Source organism: Mytilus californianus, unplaced genomic scaffold, assembly GCF_021869535.1.
Source record: "Mytilus californianus isolate M0D057914Y unplaced genomic scaffold, xbMytCali1.0.p SCAF_1, whole genome shotgun sequence".
Classification (NCBI taxonomy): domain Eukaryota; kingdom Metazoa; phylum Mollusca; class Bivalvia; order Mytilida; family Mytilidae; genus Mytilus; species Mytilus californianus.
This window is the reverse complement of record NW_026262581.1, coordinates 46,234,103-46,257,444: the sequence shown is the minus strand read 5'-3', so window position 1 is coordinate 46,257,444 and position 23,342 is coordinate 46,234,103. Positions and strand designations below refer to the sequence as shown.

At 31.9% G+C, this 23,342-nt stretch overlaps 1 protein-coding gene across 2 annotated transcripts; it reads left to right on the top strand.

Moving 5' to 3' along the window:
• Window positions 1–567: 567 nt before the first annotated feature.
• LOC127704442 (MAM domain-containing glycosylphosphatidylinositol anchor protein 2-like) lies at window positions 568–22,626 on the top strand. Of its 2 annotated transcripts, XM_052208491.1 has the most exons (8): window positions 568–685; window positions 2,850–2,986; window positions 11,008–11,115; window positions 14,406–14,513; window positions 17,532–17,614; window positions 19,209–19,335; window positions 21,359–21,525; window positions 22,512–22,626. In XM_052208491.1, the coding sequence occupies exons 2-8, from the start codon at window positions 2,860–2,862 to the stop codon at window positions 22,593–22,595; spliced, it is 804 nt and encodes a 267-aa protein (XP_052064451.1). In that variant the 5' UTR covers window positions 568–685; window positions 2,850–2,859; the 3' UTR covers window positions 22,596–22,626. The 2 variants fall into 2 exon arrangements, with proteins under 2 accessions (XP_052064451.1, XP_052064461.1); XM_052208501.1 differs by lacking the exon at window positions 11,008–11,115.
• The last annotated feature ends 716 nt before the right edge of the window (window positions 22,627–23,342 follow it).

Here is a 23,342-nt window from a genome sequence, read left to right as displayed (position 1 = left end):
CAGGTCTATGAATCTGTTGGATCAAACTAATAGAATTTGGTTAGATATAATTGGCAAATGCTGAACTAATCACTTTTACAAATACATATATTACCTAATATATGTTTACAATAAATTCAGGAAAAAGATTAGAAAGTAGTCTAAACTTAAAACAATAAAGGAATTATTATACTAAATCAAAAGTATTAGATTGCAATTAAGTTGAGATGAAATGAACTAAATATCTTCATATAAAAAAATATTCCTTCAAAGTTAAGCAATGTGAGGATCAAACTCATGAAAATGAATAATTATAGTAGAAGACAGGAGTTCTCACTCATGAGTATTATCTAGTCATATGCAAATGTTTATAAACTCACTGGATTTTTCAATTGACAAACTTACCTATAGATACACTCTTTTTTTTTAAAAAGAAGAAAATGGGATTGTGGTAACGACAATTGAAACATATTCGTGGTCATCTATGACACATATATTCAATAGCAGTCAACCAAATCATGACTACTTCCTTTAATATTCGAATGGATGACACAAACTTTACCAATAGGAATTTTTTTGTTCAAAAGCTTCCTTGTAAGCAGCAACCTTCTATCAAGGACTTCATGAGAAGAAACACAAGATCTGAAATATTGTAGTGTGACCATCTAAACGGAGATGTTTTCTAAGATGAATGTCTGAATTACAGGTACAATCAGTTTATGATAGAAGATTGTGAAATTCTCTATTGAAGATCTTAATGAATTCACCAGTATATTACTCTTGATCTCAAACAGCCGACTCCAAGAAATATATAGATTCCATCACTTCATCAAGTGTGTTACGATATTTCTCCACTCGAAATAGTTAAATGTTAAGATTTAAAACGCGAGGCTTGTCGAGCTTTTTTAATATTTAAAATTTAACTGTTGAGAGTAGAGGAATATCGAAATTCACGAGATATAGTGGTGGAATCTGTTTCTCTAATGATTTTTGGACGATATCCAAAGAAGGTCTATCCTTCCTTTTCAAAGATTTGCAGAAAGTTGTATTCTTTATATGTGACTTCATCAGGCATGGTCGCCTTCTTTTATGACGTCACAAAAGGAAATTTATTAGAAATCAAGAACATTTGACGTCATGATTGCATTTCGACTAACCAATTGCCTAGAACAAAGTTTTCTCTAGAGATGAGAAATATTTTTCTCACAACGATTGAGAAATGTGAAAATAGCATGATAATTAGAGAAACTTAATTCTCAAACTTTTACATATTACGCAACATCATGTCTTGTAAATTCCTCATATGGATTTACTTTGGAGAGAATGTATCGTTTTGATATTTTATTTTTTGGAACGCCTGTCAATTGGTCAATAGGTAGAGATTGTTATAACAGACCTCCAACATCCCCACTTTACATTTTTTATTGGTTTTTTTTTTTATTCTGGAAATATATATTTGAAGATGATGTTTTTGATATTTTTGTTAAAGAGACATTTAAGTAAGGGATCATCTAAAAAGTCTAATCTAATTATAGATACGACTGTCATACAAGTGAGAAGTTTAGCTAGCTATAAGACCAGGTTTGTTTAATCCACCATTTTCTACATAAGGAAATGCCTGTACCAAGTCAGAAACATGACAGTTGTTCTCCATTCATTTGATATGTTTGAGCTTTTGATTTTGCCATTTGATAAAGGACTTTCTGTTTGAATTTTTCTTGGAGTTCGATATTTTTGTTATTCTACTTTTTTCTTTGCACATTGAAATCTTTAACGCCATTGCTACCAATAAATATAAGATAATTGTTTAAGCAAATAACTGTTTTAGCAAACGATTGCTGATGAAGGTCATTTCATATTCTTTTAGTTTAACATGCTTCTAAATGATTGTTTGGTTGGCTGGTAGATGTATTGGTCGGTTGATTAATGAAATGATTTATTTATTGATTGATACTTTGCATAACATAAAGAGACGCATATTTCATAATGACTGATCATTGATTGATTGATTGTTTGTATGACATCCAGTAACCAATACTTAATTGAAGAAATTGTTTTTCGAGTAAGGAAGAAATATTTCAATAAAAATTCATGGAAACACTACCAAATTACAGTCAAGAATTAAAAACAACATGTTTTCAACTTCACATTTTTTTTTTTTTTCAAACTGTGCTTACATGTTACTTTGACTATTCTTCTCTTAGTTTATTCATTTTGTATTTACATTGTATCATAGATCAAATTTATTTCTTCAGGGTATGTTCACTGGTGTTAATATGGCTTTTGATTGAGTAAAGCCATTTCAATAGATATTTTATAGTGTGTCTTTCCTTGTTGTGAAGTTACACTATTGTTTAAGATAAGGGTGAAGGTTTGGTACCATTAAAACGTTTAAAACCGCTGCAATTGTTTGCACCTGTCCTAAGTCAGGAATCTGATATTCAGTAGTTGTCGTTTGTTGATGTGGTTCATAAGTGTTTCTCGTTTCTCGTTTTTTTTTATATAGATTAGACCGTTGGTTTTCCCGTTTGAACGGTTTTACACTAGTAATTTTTTGGGGCCCTTTATAGCATGCTGTTCGGTGTGAGCCAAGGTTCCGTGTTGAGGACCGTTCTTTGACCTATAATGGTTTACTTTTATAAATTTTGACTTGGATGGAGAGTTGTCTCATTGGCACTCAAACTACATCTTCTTATATCTATTGATCCAAGCGACACCAATGAGTCTTAAGAAGAAATAATCGAGTTTGGCGTATTAAATTATAACCTCGGTATATTTAATGAGTCCTACATAAACTCAAGAGAGCAAATTTTGTAGCAAAATTAAAGTCAAATGCTCATTCACTGTACCATTAATAGATTATTTTCTAGGTATAAAGGTATGGACAAGTCATCTACGAAAACAACAGTTTCGTCGAGTACAAATCGGAAATTGAAAATTGCCGCATGTTTATTTCTGTCCACTACAGTGATATTCGTAAGCCTATTTATTTGGAGTGAATATAAAGGTAGATATATATGCATATTTGTTTTAAAGCTCGCACATTTTCGCAAATATTATAATGCTTTTAGAAATTTCAATGCTATTATCAGGACAAAAGGTCATGATGTTGTATTGATTGTCAATGAGAAAACTATCCACTAGAGACCAAATGACGTAGATGTTAGCAACTATAATTCTCCGGACTGCTTTCAACAATGAGCATAACCCTTACCACATATCAAGACATAAAAGACCCCGACATAACAAAATGTGAATGAACTTAAATGAAAAAGACAAACGTCCTGATTTATATACAAAACAACAAACGAAGGACATATATTATATACAGTAACATACTACAAGTACTGGATTACAGGTCTTTGACTTTGGACAGGCACATACAAAATGTGGCGGGGTAAAACATGTTTGCACGCCCCCTATGCTTCGTTTAACCTTGGACAGTGGTGTAACGGCACACCATAGGAACAAAAGTATCTGACTTTACAAATTAAGGCCCGTATTCATTTAGGTGGTTTAAATTTAAAATAAGTTTGAAATTAAACCGTATTCATAAAAGTGGTTTAAATTAAATTTGGTTTAAATACCAGTTTAATCTTGGTTTAATTTAGACTTGCTAGTAGGCAGGTTTAAATCATGGTTTAATTCAGGATTGTTTTGCTCAAAATGTCACTAGGTCAGCAGAAAGGGCAGGAAACCAAAGTTCTAGTCAAGAATAAGGGAAATAAAGGGACAATAGAAAGAACACGGACCCCGTGAAAACTGAGGTGAACGAATTTCTGTGTACCAGAAAGGAGAATTGTCAGTTCTCTTACAACTTGCAATACATCTACCATGTTTTTCACTTCCCATATATTATTTGTTCTTCTTGATCTTCCCTGTGGAGTCCGAATAACAATTATATTATACTCGACTGCCCTCATTTCAAATTTTGATTACCATTATAATTTTTTTTTCATTTTTGTTCACAGTATATATAGGCTCATACATACACTGTCAAGGTAGGAAATCAAATTGCAGGATTAGCTGGGATATATTATCCCAGTATAATAATATACACAAACTGCCTGTAATAGAGAGTGTTATTCCGGCGTAACACAAGATACTAAGGCAGTATGTGTTATATTATACTGAATACACTTTTCAATATATCACTCCTTTATGCCAACTGTGCATACGTATTGAGAACGCAATTTCCGGTCACCGGAAGTGATATATCGGGGTGAACTATCAGGGCTACTAAACATTGTTAAGGGGGCGGGGTTAGTTCGGAATATACCGAAATAACACATTTTAAATATCCCATAGAAATTCCAGATTATTGTATGAAAAAAAAGTATAATATAAAGGTGTGATAGGTATTAAGCTGGAATGGGTCTGTTTTTCAGGATGTCATATATATGAATGGGTATATTTTCAGGATGTTTTATATATATGAGAGATGTCTCATTTGCAATCATACCACATATTCTTATTTTTATAAAGTCGTAGCCACTTTTAAATAACCCCCCTCAAAGCATACATTATTTTCAACGCTTTTGTGTCATGAACTTGAAATATTGTAACCTAAATAAGAATAAAAGCGTCTTAAAAGGATTTGAAGAGAGAAGATGTGTTTATCTATACTAGGGACAGTCGGTTGGTAACAAACGATTGACGCCAGTGTATGCGATGTACAATAATTCATAAATAATTAAACAGAAAAGACCAGGCATAGTATTTATCCTTGAAGTCGTAAGAAAATGTAATTTAAACTAGTTGTAATAAAGTTAGTATAAAATTTGTCAAACAAAACTTTTTATCTTTTTTATAAATTTGTCTTTTAGCTGACATTTATGATGCATGTCTCTACATCACATAGCATGGGAAGTGTAACAGTTTATAAGCAGTAGTTCACAAATTAAAATCTCATTTAAGCATTAATTATGCTAAGTTTTAGATTCCATTTAGGAAAATCTATAGAGCAGAGAATTTTGATATTTTTTTTTTATCCATTTAATATGTAGATTTAAATATTTTTCACTTCAAACGATAACTAAGTTGCCAGCAAAATAGAAGCCAAGGTAAAGTGTTAATCCTTTTCGTCACAAATACTTCGAAATGACAATTAAACATCATTCAATTAGAGCTTTCTTTGACAAATTTCATTACAACAAATTTAGATGACATTTTCTGAAAGAGAGCAAAAATTGTTTGTATTGTAATAAATTCAAATCATTTAAAACTTGTATTCAAATACCCTGTTGAAGATTACGAAGCGCCATTAAAATACAATAATTGTGTATGTAGTGTCTTGATAAAAAAAAGTCGTCATCGAATACATTTTCATTATGCCGATATTCAAAATGACTCGTATCATTGTTATTACAACATATTGGTCATAATAACATGACTGAGTTTCATCAATTCCAATAATCATGCATTATAAATCAAAACATTGCAAATTTTAATACACTAAATACTTTATGAGTCATGACCATTAAGTTTATTTTGAAGCAATGACGTGATATTCATGACGTCATCGTGACGTTATGATTATGACAAAAGTAAATTTAATTTTATGGCTCTGAAAAACTAAAGCTGGTTGTCGACTGACTACTACACTTTGTTTGATTTCCCCGTCGTTTTCTCTGGCATTTTGGCTTTCTTAATTCAAATTCTGTATTAGCATGAACTTTACATTTTATCGGTAGCAATATAAAAACTTCAAAGTAAACATTTAAACAGATAAATAATGTTCATGTTATAATGTTATCTCTGATTTTAAAAGCAGTAAAAATGTTTTTTTCCTATATTGGTTAACTGTTTGGTATTCTTTATACTCAAAGGTTCAATGAATTTAAACACACTTGGCCTAGACCAGTAATATTTGTTGATGAATTTTACTCTAAGTTCCTTATATTTTGGACACACTAAGATAAAATGAAATTCGTCTTCAATACACTGACGGCAAATTATACATGTACGACGTGACAACTAAACGCTTTGATATCGTCCAGTTTCAACTGATTACGAATGCGAAGAAAGTCTTATTTTAGATAGTGCTGTCCGGTACACATGTACAGTAGGGATATACCTCGTCAAATAAAATTATAATCAAAGCTGTTTATAATGTATTTATAGATACGACACTTACTACTGCTATCAATTAACGAATACATCTGACGTTTTTTAATATCTAAAAGTCGTTGCTTAATCAGAGGAAAATCAATCTCAAATACGAGCTCTGACTGTTTAAACCACATATCTCCAAGTCCAATGTTGTTTTGCTCATCTCTAATTAACGTTGCCCAATCTTCAGTTTTTGAACGCTTTCGATCAATATCGATGCATATTTCTTTATGTACGGAGCTTTAAATACAGTTATTGTTGACAGTATTTTGAACCAATATTCAAAAATTTGAATTTTCCTTGAAATAATCATTGGAAGTCTTCCTAGTTCCAGGTATATCATAGCAGAAATGCAAGTGGACTTTTTCGACATCATCAGCTTTATAGAATCCCCAGATTTCGCATGCATATGAAATTACACTACCTACGTACACAACAAATAGAGACAGGAGAGTTTGAGTGTTTAAATAGTAATTCCTTGACGTTGATAACATGGCAAACATTGATTTTCGACCTTGTTATGCCAGCGTTTTCTGTGAAAATACAACATTTCCATTGCATTTAAAATTAAATCCCAAGTAACAGAAGTCATCGACCGTCTCTACGCTCTAGTTATTGTAGACCAATCTCTTATAATCCTTGACTAGACCTCCTTTCGAAACACAACTACCTTAGTTTTGTCAATGTTAACTGTAAAATCGTTTTTTTACAGTATATAGTTTTAATGAATTCAGCATTGACTGTAGACCTTGTATGGTTTACGAAAAAAGCACCACATCATCCGCATTCATTAGAAGAAAAAGACTTAAATCTCTCAGCTCAAGAGGGATGAATCCATCGATTAAGAAGAACATTTAACAGTCATTGACATAAAAAGAGAAGAATATAGGCGATAAAACCTCACCTTGTGGTAAAAAAATTTGATCTTCAAAAAGTTCAGAGTACGAACCGTTGAAACGAAAACAAGATTTTGTCACTTCGTACATAGAACGCACAACTGTCAATAACTTTCCACGGATTCCTACATGTGAAAGCTTCATCCAAAGTTTTGTACAATTTATGCTATCAAACGTTCTCTTGTAGTCCACAAAACAGCAGTAGAGTCGTTTCTTATCTGATAATGTCCTATTTATAAGAGAGTGCAGTACGAATATTGCATCTGCCGTGCCATGACTTTGTCTAAATCCCAATTTTTCGTCACTTATAATGTCGTTTGTACATGCCCACTTTAGCAGTCTTTGGTTTAAAACAGCTGTGGATAACTTGGCTAAATTGCTCAAGAGGATTATCCCTCTGTAATTATTAGTAAAATTTACGTTCCCTTTATTTTTATAAACCGATATGACTATTGCTTCGCACCAAGACTTTGGAAAGTTTTCATTCTCGAGAACAGCGTTAAATAACTCGACTATAAATGGAAGCAAAAAGTCGCAAAGTTCAATGAAATACTCGTTTAACAAAAGGTCAAGTCCGTGACTTTTACTACGCTTCAATAGTTTAATAACCTGCTTAACTTCATTATTTGTTATTTCAGCATCAAGCTCATCGAAAACACAACAATTACTTTCTTCAGTTGATTCATTGTCAAAATCAAAATTCATTTCCGGTCGAAGATCTTTGAAGTGGTCATAAAAATTGATTAATTTCCAGTTACTTTTAAGCGTTTCCGTTTTTGAGTTAAATTTAGATATTCCGTTTAGTAATATATATGTTATAAATTAAATATGAAAATTTGAGTCAAATCGATGAATATGAACAGCTTATGCCCCTTCAACGTACTAACGCTCATCCATTATGTCTCGTACTTAAACTATTGTTGTCACGACTCTTCAAAAGTACAGTTCCTTTCTTAATAAGTCGCATTATATGTGAGCCTAAATTACAAATACATATCGCTTAGTCTATGAAAAGGTATGTACTATAAAATTTAGAGCGAGTATATACTTTTTTATAGACTATCCAATTTAGCACATATTTACAACTCAAGTAATCTTTTAATTGGTCTATTGACAGTTTATTTTGGCTGTACTTGTATCACAGGTGTTTGTAAAACGGAGTTAATTAACTAAATTTTATGTTTAGTGAATTTACCCACTAGCATCATAGTAAAATATGTGATTTCAAAAGGCCCTTGACTCCAGAATGAAAATATGGTAGCTGCTGGTGTTAGTATTTATATTGATATAAAGCGATGTTTTAATACGTGTACTTCTTTAAACGGTAAGACGACAAAATAAATTGGCCATAAGCAGGCATGTATAATTAAATTGCAGTGGAAGCTGTACATGTTTTAAAAATAATTTTCAATTTCACAGTAAAACTAATGCTATAATAAAGATAAACATATAGATATATATTCCCATAGACAGTCTACCGGATAGGCATTAGAAACAACTACCAATAAATCAAAGAATATAGGTTTTTTTGGGTTTTTTTTTCAAAATAAAAACAACGTTTAAACCTTTGATTGCGTTGGTTAATAATCGCAATTTTTATACGTGTGCATGCAAAATAAATTTCTTGGTAAAGCACAAACAAAATTTTCCAAAAAACTAAAAACGTGAAAAAGTATATTTTAACAAAACGCATTTGACTAGCAAGTCGAACAACGGATGTTCTTAAACCCTTACCGCAAACAAAAGGTGCAACAAATATATATATATACGTGGCACATTCCCTTTAGATATTACCACGGTTTTTCAATTCATGATAAAATAGATCAATTTCCTAAAGAAAGTTATAAAAAAATCATCATCAAGTTGCCTTAATTTCCCTTCACAAGATTTCATAGTACACACTTTTTTGTGTACATAGTAATTGCATGGATGATAAATTACCACAATTATAAGATAGCGTTGTACTCTAATCAATGTTTAGGACAATATTTGTTATACTTTATTCAAATGAAAGAAACTTAGAATTGTCAAAAATATTTTTTAAATCCAAATATTTTAATAGCCTGGTATTTAAAAATCAATATGAAAACTAATACCAAACTTTTTTCAATTTGGGACACAGCAATTTGTTCCAAAATAGCCAGTGGCAATTTTTGTTTTAATATCTTGATTGCAATACGATGAAATCTTACCCCTTGTGGTCATTCATGCAGATTTACTTAGTACACGGAAAAAGTATGTACTATGAAAATTAGAAGGCAAATTCAAGCAATTTGATTGGACGAGAAGTTGTAAGTATGTGCTAATATTTAGTTTCAAAAAGTCAAAGTGCTCTCTGCCAATGAAAATGTAGACTTTGATGTTCCATAATTGTGATGAATGAATGTACATCATGTTCTGAGTAAGGGATTATCCTATTGTTTAGGCATATTCACAGTTCAAAACAAAGAAATATAAATGAGTCACAAATGCCACGAAGCACATTTATAAGTCCTTTATAAATTTTGAAACTGATAAGAAACTGAGGTTTTAACTCCTTCAGGCAAAGTTGACTTTATATGGATTTGGCTAATTTTTAGGTCTTTTTTTGTCGTATAGGTCTTCAACTGTTTCAGTTCTTATACATCCTTGGCTTTCACAAATTTGGCGTTGAGCGTTCCTGGTGCAGGTAAATCCAGAAAAGCGCTTCTGACGCATGGAATTTATAACGTGTTGTTTTCATTTTTTTAATGGATTATTGATTGAAAGTTGAATTTTAAAATAAATAAAAAATCAAAATAAGTTAATTGTTTATTGGCGCAGTAAAATTTATACCGTTAATGCCATTACTTTAATGATTAGAACTTTAAAAATACAAGAAAAATAAAAAATATCAAAACAATGCCAAAAAGAAGAAAAAAGAAAAACAAAACTAAATATAAATTAAATCTTTAGCTTATACCCTTACCAAATTTAAAATTACTGTATCCAGCGTAAGTAAGAATGGTTATTTCAAAAATACCAATACAATTGAAACAGGAAATAAGAAATAACTTTTTGATTTCAATTTAAGTTTAAATTACTTAGGTAGTATTTGATGTAAACAGCTGGAACAAAATTTGCTGTGGAATGCAATTAAGTTGTAACTCAGATTTTAAATTTATTAAATTGAACTGTAAATTAACAAAAGATAATTTCTCACTTAAAATTGCATTATTAACATTAGGAAACTTATACATTGTTTACAATTTCTACCATTTCATTGCACCGTTGTGTCATCTTACGTCCAAAATACAATTTATTAAAATTTCCTAAATTATGAATATAAAATTATAAATAAGTCCATATATCACTAAGACTAATCCATAAATGAAATGCCTATAAAGAAAGTCCTGCATTCACTTTTGATAAAGACAATGTCAGTTTGATGGCATGACGTAGTGACACAGTTGCTCTTGATCATTTTATAATGGTTATTATGTGTACATAGAAATTCAATTGCATTATCATTTAAAAGAAAACATTGACTCAAATAATTACGCTCAATTGATAGACATCGCTTTTTTTTTATTTCAAGAGACACAAATTCTATAAATCAAGTTAAGTTAACATCTGTAAATGCATATTGTTTTCAAAAACATAATACAGTTTTGGCAGGCGAAAAACACTAAACTACAGGCTCCAGACTTGGGACAGGAACATAAAGAATGTGGCGGGATTAAACATGTTTGTTAGCGCTCAACCAGCCCCTAACCTAGGACAGTGGTGCTACAGCACAACATAAGAACAAACTATAATAGTAAAAATCAGTTGAAAAGGGCTTAACTGATCAGGTCGATTGATTATTATGACAGGTACTTCATGCGTTAACTATAGCTGTGATCATGATGGGGTTTTCTTAAAATTATGAAATATCCATCTATTAGAATTTATCATAACAACACACAAAGAAAGAAAATAAATATTTAAAAGACAATATACGATCGTCAAATGGTTTTACTTTCTAGAATTATTTTAACCTATTACTTGATTTTTATATCAGGTACTCCATGCGATAACTATAGCTGTGACAATGGTGGGACGTGCTTTCTTGATGAATTTCAGCCAAAATGTGCTTGCAAAAATGGATTCATTGGTGAAAATTGTGCATGTAAGCTTACGAAATATAGCAATCTATTTTTCTTTTTTTATATTCCATCAAACACCAAAATTATATATTCATATATGCCTTTCCTTTATATTCATCAGCTGACTACAGAACTTTTCAATTGTATTAGTTGTTCATTTTATAAGTTTATGGTTCTAAATAAGCTAACAATTTTTGCCACTGGATGATCAACAAGCTACAAACAATTAATCAATAATTCCACAAATCAATCAATTAATAAACATATAGATCAGATTAACATGCCACAACTTCAATTTAGAAGTTTCCAAATGGATAAAAGATTTTAGAGTTAAGTGCTTATACTGTACTTGGTTTTATCATAATATGTTCTTTTATGAGCGTTTTAATTATCTTCTCATTGTATTTTAGAAGGGGGATAGTTATGGTCTAACAAAACCTAGTTTAACCATTTTTTGTGCCTGTCCTAAGTCAGGATCATCGTCCGTTGTTGCCAAATAACCTACATTGTATCTTAATGTTGTTTTTTGGAAAATATGTTTTTATCGGATATCTTTATTATAGTATAAGGAGATGTGATATTTTATACTTATTGACTGGGTATTAGTGCAATAGCACGTTTATTGTCCCCCGAGTAGCAACAATTGCCCTGAGGCGTAGCCGGGGTCAATAGTTGTATCCGAAGGGACATTAAACTTACTATTCCACGAATATCCAGTCAGTAAGTGTTTTATTATACCGAAAGAGGCAACAGACAATAAATGTCGGGGCTTAATCAACTATCGTAACATAAAAAGGAGAAACACAACCATACTGTTTTACGTTTCCTTCATATATATTCTGAATCCTAAGGCTACGTCCCGCACTAACGTCAACCCTAGATATAATAGGTAAAACGCGACGTCGTAACTCCCGCGGTATTCTCTACATTCTCCAATCCCGTAGCTGCAGTTGAAATTCTGCGACGTATATAGAAAAAGATAACTGACGTATAATAAGATTGCCTATTAAACAAATATCCATCAGGACCTCGTTCGCTACGCCTGTGTCTGTATTGGCGTTACAGATTTTAAAGAAATGTATCTATGTATCACTGGTAAATCATTAAGTCCGGGATTTCGTTACCACTAATAACTGCTAACCTTTACTTAATTATTTTATACCTACACACATTTGGTTCAACAATTTGAATGAACTCGTAGAAAACGTATTACAAACGAAATGTCTCATTCTTTAACTGTCATGTTGTTTATAGAGTTCATAAACTTAGATACATTTTTGTACGATTCCTTTTCACTTATTGATCCTTTGAATACACTGACCAATTCAAAGAGGTTATCAATTTAATATTGTAATGTCCCAGCAAACACAAAAATATTTTTATGTCAATTGCCATGAAAATATCGCCAAAAAATGTATGCAAAAAAAAAAAGGTGTATGGTTGTAAAAATATCGCAAAAACAATGGCGTATAAAATATTTTGATAATTATTTCACAAATATTTTCTCAAAATATTTTCTAAACGTTTGAAAAACATTATGAACATCAAATAATGTTTTACAAATGTTTTTGGGATATTTTCTTTCAAGTGCCTGCAAAATGTTTACAAAATGTTTTAGAAGATGTTTTGGTTGATATCTATATCATATTAATATAAAATTTTCTGTTCTTTAAATTGAGTTTCAAGTTTTTTAACATTACAAATCATAAGTTCAATAGATATACATTGATTCCTTCTATATACAAATAAGAATAAATCAGTTGGTTTGCTAGGCACGTGAAAATTCACAATTCAAAGTATCCGAAAACAGGAAGTATATACACATTTTGAGGCATCCAAAATTGCAGACACAACTCATCTTGGTCATGATGGTTGAGTGGCTAACCAAATATGAAGTCATTCTGTTCAGCTGCATTACTGATAGAAGTCATGAGAAATTTGTGTTCAATCATACCAAAATAAAAACAAACAGGAAACAGGTATATGACAGATACGAAAAATGCTCATACATCAGAGAAATCATCCTGTTCAGTAGTTTTGTGGAAAACAGTTATGAAATATTTGATTAAACCTGCAGTATGAACGAAAAACAAATATAACTGACAGCAACCAACAGTAAACAGTAGATAACTGTTCCAGGCTAGTGAATTATTCGAAATACTAAGGATTTTCTTATCCCAGGCATAGATTACCTTAGCTGTATTTGGCACAACTTTTTGGAATTTTTGGCCCTCAATGCTCTTCAAATTTGTACTTGTTTTGGCTTTCAAACTTTTTCGAACTGACAGTCACTGATGAGTCTTATGTAGACGAAACGCGCGCCTGGCGTATAAAATTATAAGCCTGGTACCTTTGATAACTATAGTGACAGACATATTCAAATAATGCGATATTTAACATGTTGGTTAGCGTTCAAACCTCCCCCTTTACCTGGGTCAGTTGTGTTTAACAAAACAAAGGAACATTTTTTTAAATTGTTAAAAATAATTCGAAAGGGGCTTAACTCATGCATGTAAGATCTGTATAAAGCACAAACACAGATAATAAAACGCACAAACAACAGCTCAAGGGTATTAGCAGAATATAAATACTAGTTCAGAGCCCAAATTCAACTACAAATAACCCATAATCTCAAAGACTTTAATGTCAAATAGTACACCTCCAATGTTTTAGTGTGAATACGTCAAAGATAGAATAAAAAAAGCATGACCTTGTGCAATGCTTGTTGTTGTTATACATTCATTACTTTTATATAGACTAGGGACAGTTGATTTGGTATTTTGTGTAGAAGTCTGTTTATTATGGAAGCCTGTTTGTTGCCATTTGGATGTCTTTTGTTATTTTTGTCATTTTATTACATTACCATTGACGCATACCAGACATCTCTTTCTATTCATAACAGAATAGGAGAATCGTTTTTATTATTTCAGTTGAATTTCATCAATATCAAAACACGTCTAACGAAGGCTGCCATAAATACCTATTTGTGAAGAAACTAAAATTAAGAAACATGAATGAACAACCACCATAACCGAATAATATTCACATAAAAAAAGAAATTACAAGTTTTGCATTATTCAGAAACTTTCAACTATACATTCATACGTTTTACCTGTTACACAGAATTGGAGATTCTAAAAACGAAGGCGAAATGACTATTTTGGGCAACTTAATTACTGCACCTCGGTTTCTTTCTGCTAATTCAAATATACACATTCTATATCATTTGGTCTCTGGTGGAGGGTTGTCTCATTAGCATCCATACGACATCTTCTTATGTGTACCTGCATCTACTATATGTATTCTTTTCAAGTAACGCCATGTCCAAGAGTCCCATGTGAACACGGTGGGAATTGTTCGGTGACAGGTAATAGTTTTTCCTGTACCTGTTCAAACGGATTCACAGGATTACAATGCCAAAGTGAGTAATATGATATCCGCGTTTAACGTGCTTAGTTATAAGCATTATAACCGTATACATAATCGATATTTTCAATATATGAAAATAAGGAGATGCGGTATATGCCAATTAGCAACCAAACAACGAAAATACTAAACGGTATCTGTAGGGCAACATTAAGTTTTCAACCATTATAGACAGCTTTACAATATGTTTACCCTAAGAGTTGACTGGGGTATATAAATATGGTCGTTCCTAGAGTTCTCACATCCAACAGGTAAACACACGCTAAGGTTGGGCCTCCGAATCGCTGTGTCGAAAGTATAAATACGCAGCCACTTCAAGACTCGGAGTCGAAATAATTATGTCCGGGTCGGGTGACATGATTTTTTGCAGACTGTTACCTGTGAACTAGAACGTTAATTATCCATCTCAGGGTGCAAGTCTAGAACAAAGTAAGTTCAATATTTATATTACATAATCATGTTCAGATATGCATTTCATTAGCCACTGGACGTTAAACAACTGTCCATCATTATCACCATAAAGACTTTGGACGCATCTGACAAAACATATTTTATTTGTTTAAAACCCAGTGTGAAAAAATCAAGAGAAAAAGCAAGAGAGAGGAGTACTAGTAAACTGTTGCTAATGATATCATTTTTATAGCGGAAATGTGATACTAACCGAAAACCTCACAAAACTTATTGTCGACTTTTAAGTCCAAACACTCCATGTTGGTCTTTGATACACATTTATGCGTTTCATTTATTTGTAAGAAAGGGTTCTCAGAAAAACAAGAAACGTAAAGAGATTATTTCATTTGGAAAACCACTGTACTGGAGGGTGGAAGGATGTTATTTCTACTTTATACACATTGTTTCGGAAAATTCAAGTCCTTTTGAACAATGAATTATTTTAGGGAAGAGAAATTTGTTCATAGCTTTTTGTTGTTTTAAATCAACATTTTAGTTTGCATCCACTCTTTATTTTTTTATAAAGCACACGGTTAAGTAACTTTCTGGTTTGGTCCAGACTAGTTTCTTACATAACTTGGTATATAAAAGCTGGGAATAAGTAAGGCCATATTTTCCAACAAATAATAATCTGTAGACTAATCGTTAGATTACTTGTTGTAATTTTTGTTTTCAAAAGAGGTAGGCATCAAAAGTCGAAGGGGAAAAAGACCATTGTGAAAAAAAAAACAAATAATAGTTTGCAAAACATGTCTTGAAAAACATTACACGAAAAACATTACACAAAAAAAAAATGATTGATCAATAAGAAGCTAACTAAAGGTGAAAAAGAGTTATTACGAATCTACCAAAATTGAAATCCCATGTGGTATCTTTCTCCTGATTAAGACTTTTTTTTACATTATTATGACAAATGAAAAGCTAAACGCATGTTTTTTTTCTTCTTTAAATGACGGAAGAAGGTCCCACCTGTGCTGTATTCGAAATTTAATATATGCGTAGATTCGTTAAAAAATACCAATCTCCGAAACAGCAGTGACGTTGCTCCGCTAAACTATCAGTCAACATAGCGTAGCAAGAAGGACGTTACCACTGTTTCGGAGTGTGAAAAAAAAATACCATGAGCTCGACATTTGAATGGTATCTGCTTAAGGAACGAACGCTTTTCCATTTTGTCCAGTACTTAAACATTTGTTGTGACGACTGTTCCAAATTCAGTTCTTTTTTTGGTATGGTTTGACTTTTTAAATGCTATTTTGTACCATGGCAGTTCATTGCCTAGTTATTTGCGAAATGCCGTCGAAAATTTCATTATAAATCTTTTTTTTTTTCGAATGTGAAAAATGTAATGTTCATCTAACATTATAGTTGTTGGGGAAAATGTGTATTTTTTTCAGTGCTTATTATATCGGGTAACTTTATCTCGATTGCGTAACAAATCTCTCATTTGTCATGAGCATTTTAGATCAGACATCCGTTGCTTGTCTTATTAGAGGAGTCCATACAAGCAACATAACTTTACTTAATTTCGTCTAAAATAAATGTAACTTGGTGCATCTGTACTGGGTGATGAAGCATGTTTTTACTTAGTTATATTTAATGAGTTTTTCCGTTAAACACCACAAACTAGTAACTAAAAATAAAATATGGTCCATCGTCTTATTTTCATAGAGTCATTTTATAGCTCATTTTATATTTTTGTGAAAATTAAGTTTTCAGCAAAAAGGAAAAAGTTTAATTCAATTTCTTTATTTAAAGTCTATTTCGAAGCTGCAATTGTGATTAAAAAGTAATGTTGATTTATATTCGTTCATAATTGTTGAAGAAAATCATTTTTATATTCTCGATAGATATTTAGCAGATATTTATTTTGGCATTTGTCACTTTAGATTTTCTCTTTGTTAGGCATTATTTTTATCAATATAAGATGTTTAGCGACAAGCTAAGTAGACACAAATAGACATGTTTCTTTAACTAAGCCTATTTTCCTTTGAACACAAACAAGTTGTTGTGTAAACAACATACATGTATGTCTAGGTAACCTGGTCAATTAGGGTTCTTTGTTCTGTCCAGCAAAGATCTTTCCACGCCCCTTTTTCCCCTAAATTTCAGGGTAACTAAGGTGGCTTGGGTGTTTAACGATTCTGATTGGTCGAACCTGGAACAGTAACGCGAAATTAAACAAGTGAATGTCGGTCTCAAAAGTGGCACTTTCTCGTGCGCTTTTGAAGAAAGAAGATCTAAAACCTATTTCACTGTGTTTGTCATTCCTGTTTTCAGGCCCTTGTTTATCCCCCGAAGTCCGCAAGGTGTGCTGTTGGTTAAGTCCAATCCTCACAGTAAAAAAAAAGTCTATTTAACCCAGAAACCCAATTCTGATATTATACTAATACTCAAATACCTAGTCTGAGTAAATTGCTGTTCCGGACGACTATATTGACTTCAAATTATAAAATGACCACAAGGGTAACGAAATTTTTTCAATAACCCTATCTTTGAACAATAGTTTTAATTTTAAAGAGTATCAAAGTTATTGAAATACATAATTTACCATTTTTTTCAGTTTATCATGCTAACTTTGAGAACAACATGGGCTCCATATTTTTTCAGAATCTCAATGACGATTTCGACTGGACATTAAATTCGGTAATACATTTTAATAAAATATCACGCACGTTATACGTCAATGGGACAACAACCGACTGACAAAGCAACACAAAATCATCTAGAACGCAGTGTTAAATCCTCAACCAGACATTACGATATGTCAATTACAAAATCGTATCGCGTCTTTAAAAGTTTGGAATAATTTTTCAGAAACAATAAAAGATCTGTAATTGTAACAAATTTATTCAAATAGAAAAGTCATTCTTTGCTTTCCTTGAGATTTCATATAACTACGTCAAAAACGCTACGTCAAAAACAGTACAGGAAAACAATCTATACGAAAAATCAAAGGAAACGTTTAAGTTATGCGCCAAACTATAGTTAATTGATATTTGTTCAAAAGAATACGATTAATTGATTATTTGTTGTTTGCTCAACGCACTGTTGCAATTCCAAAATATACAAGTCACAGTGATTAGACAGTATATCAATCAGTATATGAAGGCAAGAAGACAGACATGAGGGAAAATTCCTAAATTTATAGGCTTTTTATGAACAATATTTCATTAAAGAGCTGAATGCGAAACATCACCTTTCATTTCAATCCTAATAATACGTAAAGATGTTTGTATTTTGGATTTCCGCGTCCAATTTGAAACCGGTCTCTTTCAAATTACAGAGGTGCCAAATTCGCTGAGTTACATTAGATCATAATGGTAATATAAGAGAACGATATAAATTCCTTTCACCTCTCCCAGTTGGAATGTTTGAGAGAAATTTACAAAAATATTTCTGAAATTAATCTGCAATGTGTGAATACAGACATGTACAGTTCCGTTTGTAACTACCTCTCATTTAGGCGTTCAGTCTAACATCCCCAGTTAATTTGGGTAGTGATTTAAAAAAAAAGCGTTAAATAGCCAATATCCAACTAGGCTGTTAAAAAAGGGATCAAAGTTTATGCGAAAAGATGTGGAATTTTTTGCCTACACAAAAAAGAATTGCATCTACATCCTATAACGACAGGTGCATATATTTTAGTAACTGACACGTCTTCTAATATTCTAATAACTCTGTTAAAGTTAAAATGATTAGAATATAACAATATAAAAATGTACTACATTTTGAACTTGTCATTGTCTGGTTGATGCATTTATAGGAAAAAATTATAAGCTCTTGCGTCCAATTTCTTTATCTTAAAAGTCATATGCAAATATGCCCTATAATTTCAATTTAATCCTTGACGTTTTTGAAATGAAAAAATCATCGAACACAAAAAGTGGCAGTTAATGCGAATGTAAATGTTTTTTTTTTCCCCTAGAAATCCCAAAAACAAATCAAATTCTAGTTTGTCTAACTATTGAAATGATCTTCGATCTTGTAACAAGCGTTTTTGAAAGTTTATTGTACACATTTCAACCACGTTGGATGAAAAATAAGGTTATGGATTATATACATTTATATTCATACATGAGAGGTAAGTCACATTAAATAATGGCAATTTTTAATCCTTTTTTTACTATGTCTCGTATTATTAAAAAGGCAATTTGCTATGCAGAATTCTACGGTTATTGTTTCGTTTAGAAGCTGTTTCATTTCGTTGATTTTTGAATACATGTTTTTTGCAAAGCAGGGCAAAACATCCACTTCACGTACTGGTCCGTCGTCAGCATATGAAGGTGATTACTACTTATATACGGAGTCATCAAACAAACATGAGGGAGATGTTGCAAGGTTACTGTCACGTGACTTCATTTTTGGTAAAATTATTGAACTTTTATATGTATGTGTTACTCTCAAACTTATAAATTTAAATTCGCTCTCGACCGACATTTTGCTATAACAATTGCAATCAGAATTAAAAAATAGTTTAACTTATGTATTCACAATATATCATCAGTATTCTTGATACTTTGATATGCTATATAGAAGGGGAATCATTAGGTTAATTTATTGAAGTAATTGTTTTCAAAATTTCAACAATAATGACATTTAATACATCACTTTTAGTTTTTCTTAAACAAGTAAAATGTTCATATATGAAGTTCTTATCTTATAGCCAAGTAAACTGTAACGTGCAAAAATGAAACATGAAAGAGGGATGAACATGGGTAAGGGAACATAAGAATTAATACATCACTTTTAGTTTTTCTTAAACAAGTAAAATGTTCATATATGAAGTTCTTATCTTATAGCCAAGTAAACTGTAACGTGCAAAAATGAAACATGAAAGAGGGATGAACATGGGTAAGGGAACATAAGAATTAGGGACCGAGAGTCAAGAGGAAGCGGAAGTCAGGGAACGGGAACCTGGGTTAGAGGTTGAGTAAAAATGGGGATATGCTGGAACTAGAGACTCTAAAGACCCTGTGTTGCTCACCTGGATCTTCAATAATGGCCACTTTTTAGTAAAAGTCATCGTTAATGGGGAATAACTCTTTTAAAAGTTAACTGTAAATTTCAGTCATGCTGACATATTTGTAGATCTCATCCTGCTGATAATTTTTCCTGTTTAAAGTTTCTATTTATCTATTATATATTTCAAGATAATAGGCAAAAAATGCATAAGCATGTTAAAAATTATCATTTAAGGGCAAAACTCAAATAACGAGTCGACTGAAGATTTTGGCCATTATTGCTTATTTGTAGATCTTGTCTTGCTGATCATTTGTGCTATTTGAAGTTTTCAATATATCTACAGTTTTCAAGACAATACGTAAATATTGGACAAAAAAAGGGAAAATCATCATTAAAGGGCAATAACTCTTATAAGGAGTCGACTGAAGATTTCGGCTATGTTGACTTATTTGTAGATCCTTTCGTGCTGATCATTTTTCCTTTTATAGATTCTATCTATGTATTATAGTTTTTAAGATATTAGGCAATCACATGAATTACGCAAAACGTTGGTAAAAATCATCATTAAAGGTAAATGACTCCTATAAGAAGTCGTCTGACAGTTTTGACGTAAAATGACAAGGTAGAGCTCAACATTCTTAACAATTTTGCTACAGTCAGATTTTCTCTTTTTATAGCAATTTTCAAAATAATAGGTAAAACTTGCATTTTACAACTATGTTCTATTTTTAGCGATGTCGGCCATCTTGGTTAACAGGCAGGGTCATCGGAAATATTTTTAAAACTAGATACCCTTATAATGATTGCGGTCAAGTTTGTTTAAATTTGGCCTAGTAGTTTCAGAGGGGGCATTTAGTGTTATCCTTGTCCGTCTGTAAGTCCGTTCTCTAACTTAAGTTTGCCTCAACCAAATGTTATACATAATACTTATGACCACAAAACTCAGATCAAGTTCGAATTTTGATGATGTTATTTTTACCGTTCCTGAGTTATTTCCCGTAACCGTTCATGCGTTATGTCCCTTTATAGCGTTATATACAATCGGGGGCATCATCTGTGTCCCATGGACATATTCTTCATTTATTGTTAAAGTTAACTGGCGACGACGATGGACGTCAAGTGATGAGAAAATCTCACTCGGCTTTTCAGCCAGGTGAGCTAAAAAAACATTTTAACCGATTTTCGTCTGATAGTAAGGGGTTATTAGAAGGGCAATAGGAGTGGGAACTAAACTTTATCGCAAAGCCATTCATCAAATAAGTACATTATTTTACAAATCATTCTATACGACGATAAGCAATTATTTCCGTTTTTTTGACATGGCATTGTCAGTTTGTTTTCGACTAATGAGTTTGATTATCCCATTGGGATCTCTCGTCTGTCTCTTGAAGACTTCGTTGTAATATGAATGCTACATATTTGCAGATAACCCTGGATGTCTAAAGTTTCATCACCACATGGATGGTTCTGGGATGGGAACCTTAAATGTATATCAAGGAAGCAGTCTTATTTGGAATATAACAGGAGATCAAGGAGATGAATGGCATCTTGCCGAAATTAGCCTACAAGCAAATAGTTCTAGCAGCTCCAAGGTGAGAAGAAATCCCATAAAATTGCTACCTTATAGTCCTGTGTTGTTCAAGTTTTGTCAAGATATATATGCCTTTTAACTACAGACTCGGGTAGCAGCAATATTTAAGTCACTGTAAGTACTCCAGGGGGTACCCAACGCTTTGACTAAAATAAATTTTGCTCGTTTGATTTTCATAATGTTTTGAAAAAATATTGTCCTTGACCTGTTGCCAAAATATAATAATTTTAAGAAATTTGAACCTTACAGGAATAAATTCATTGATATATAGCAGTTTGACAAACACTAATTTTAATTTTTGAGAAGTTTGATTTCTCTTTACTAATTGTATGTGATAAAACCGTTCAGCTGATTTTTAAAAGGGTTAATTCCCTTGGGTCTTCTCTACTCCCTTAAACCAATTCTATGCATTCAAAGACAATGTCAACAATTGTTACAACGATTTCAGATAGTGTTACATAATCATTTTCCTTATCTCAGCATTATAATATGTAACACGAGTCTGGTACCTTTTAAATCATAAAATCTAGATCTTTTGCAGATGAGATGTGACTCAGAATGAATTAAATCAAAGTTATCTCGTTCCATGTGATCTGTAAAATGTGATCTGTATCTGCCGACACTATAACCCAAAACAAATAATAAAACCACGAAAAAGACAAACAACAGTCAACAAAAAAAACTGGATATACAAAATAAAGATTGAACAACAACATCAAGAACAACACCAAAAACCTGGCGTCATCTCAATGGTTGCTGCTCCACTAGTAGTACCCGACGGGCAGTACATAAAAAATTAAGATAATCTATCTTACTTTTAAATGTATGTGCATATTACAGTTCCCGTCTCTCAATTTTTATACAGATTAAACACGTACAAGTTTGACCTTAACAAATTATACGTATCAAGAAACTTGAGTCAACGATCCTTGGGTATTGAATGAGTATGAAAGGAACAAGCAACACGTCTATTGTTCTCTATTGCAGATAACATTTGAAGCAGTACTTGGTAGTAATTTCCTAAGTGATTTAGCCATTGATGACGTTCAAGTACTTCTTACAGGCTGTTAAAATTATTCAATAAAACGGAATATTTAAGTGATGCCAATATTATTCTTACATATACCTTTTTTGAAGAGACTCCAACTTTCAGAAAATTCTGAGAACTGAGAAACGTAACTACAGTACACAAAATTACTATTTACTGAATGTAACATTTGATAAATACAACGAATATGTGATGTTGGATGATATATTCCCTAGTTATACCTTTTCGTCGAGTCGTAAATTTAAAACAAAAACTTTTTTTGAAAGCTCTCGGTCAACTAAATCAAAGCTTGGCCACTGGGACCATTATGAAGGTTATCTATTTTCCCATTGAAAAGATCAATTATTCCAAAACTTGTAGAACATAGTCCTTGCTATGCATAAATGCCTTTTTGTGTCATGGTGACGTCGTAGATTACCCGTAGTTCGGTATGGTATTCTTCTTATATTTTAGAATATGGTTAAAAAAACCGTATTAATTTCTTCTTTTAAGGCATTGACAAAGATAAGGTTAATTTGATACATTTATATCCTGCAATTTTCTGCCATTTCCAAACAGAACATTGCACTAGACATGTTCACTCATCAGAAACAGATTTTTCCACTTAATCGCGTCGACTACAATAGCTATCAATTCCGTATGGTTACTCTTCAAATTTTGATGTTTGAAACTATCTTGCTTTGATAAATATCACAATCAACGGGAAAGTGTGGTAGAATCTACAATGTATAAGAAACAATATCAAATCATGAAAGAAGAAATTAAACTCA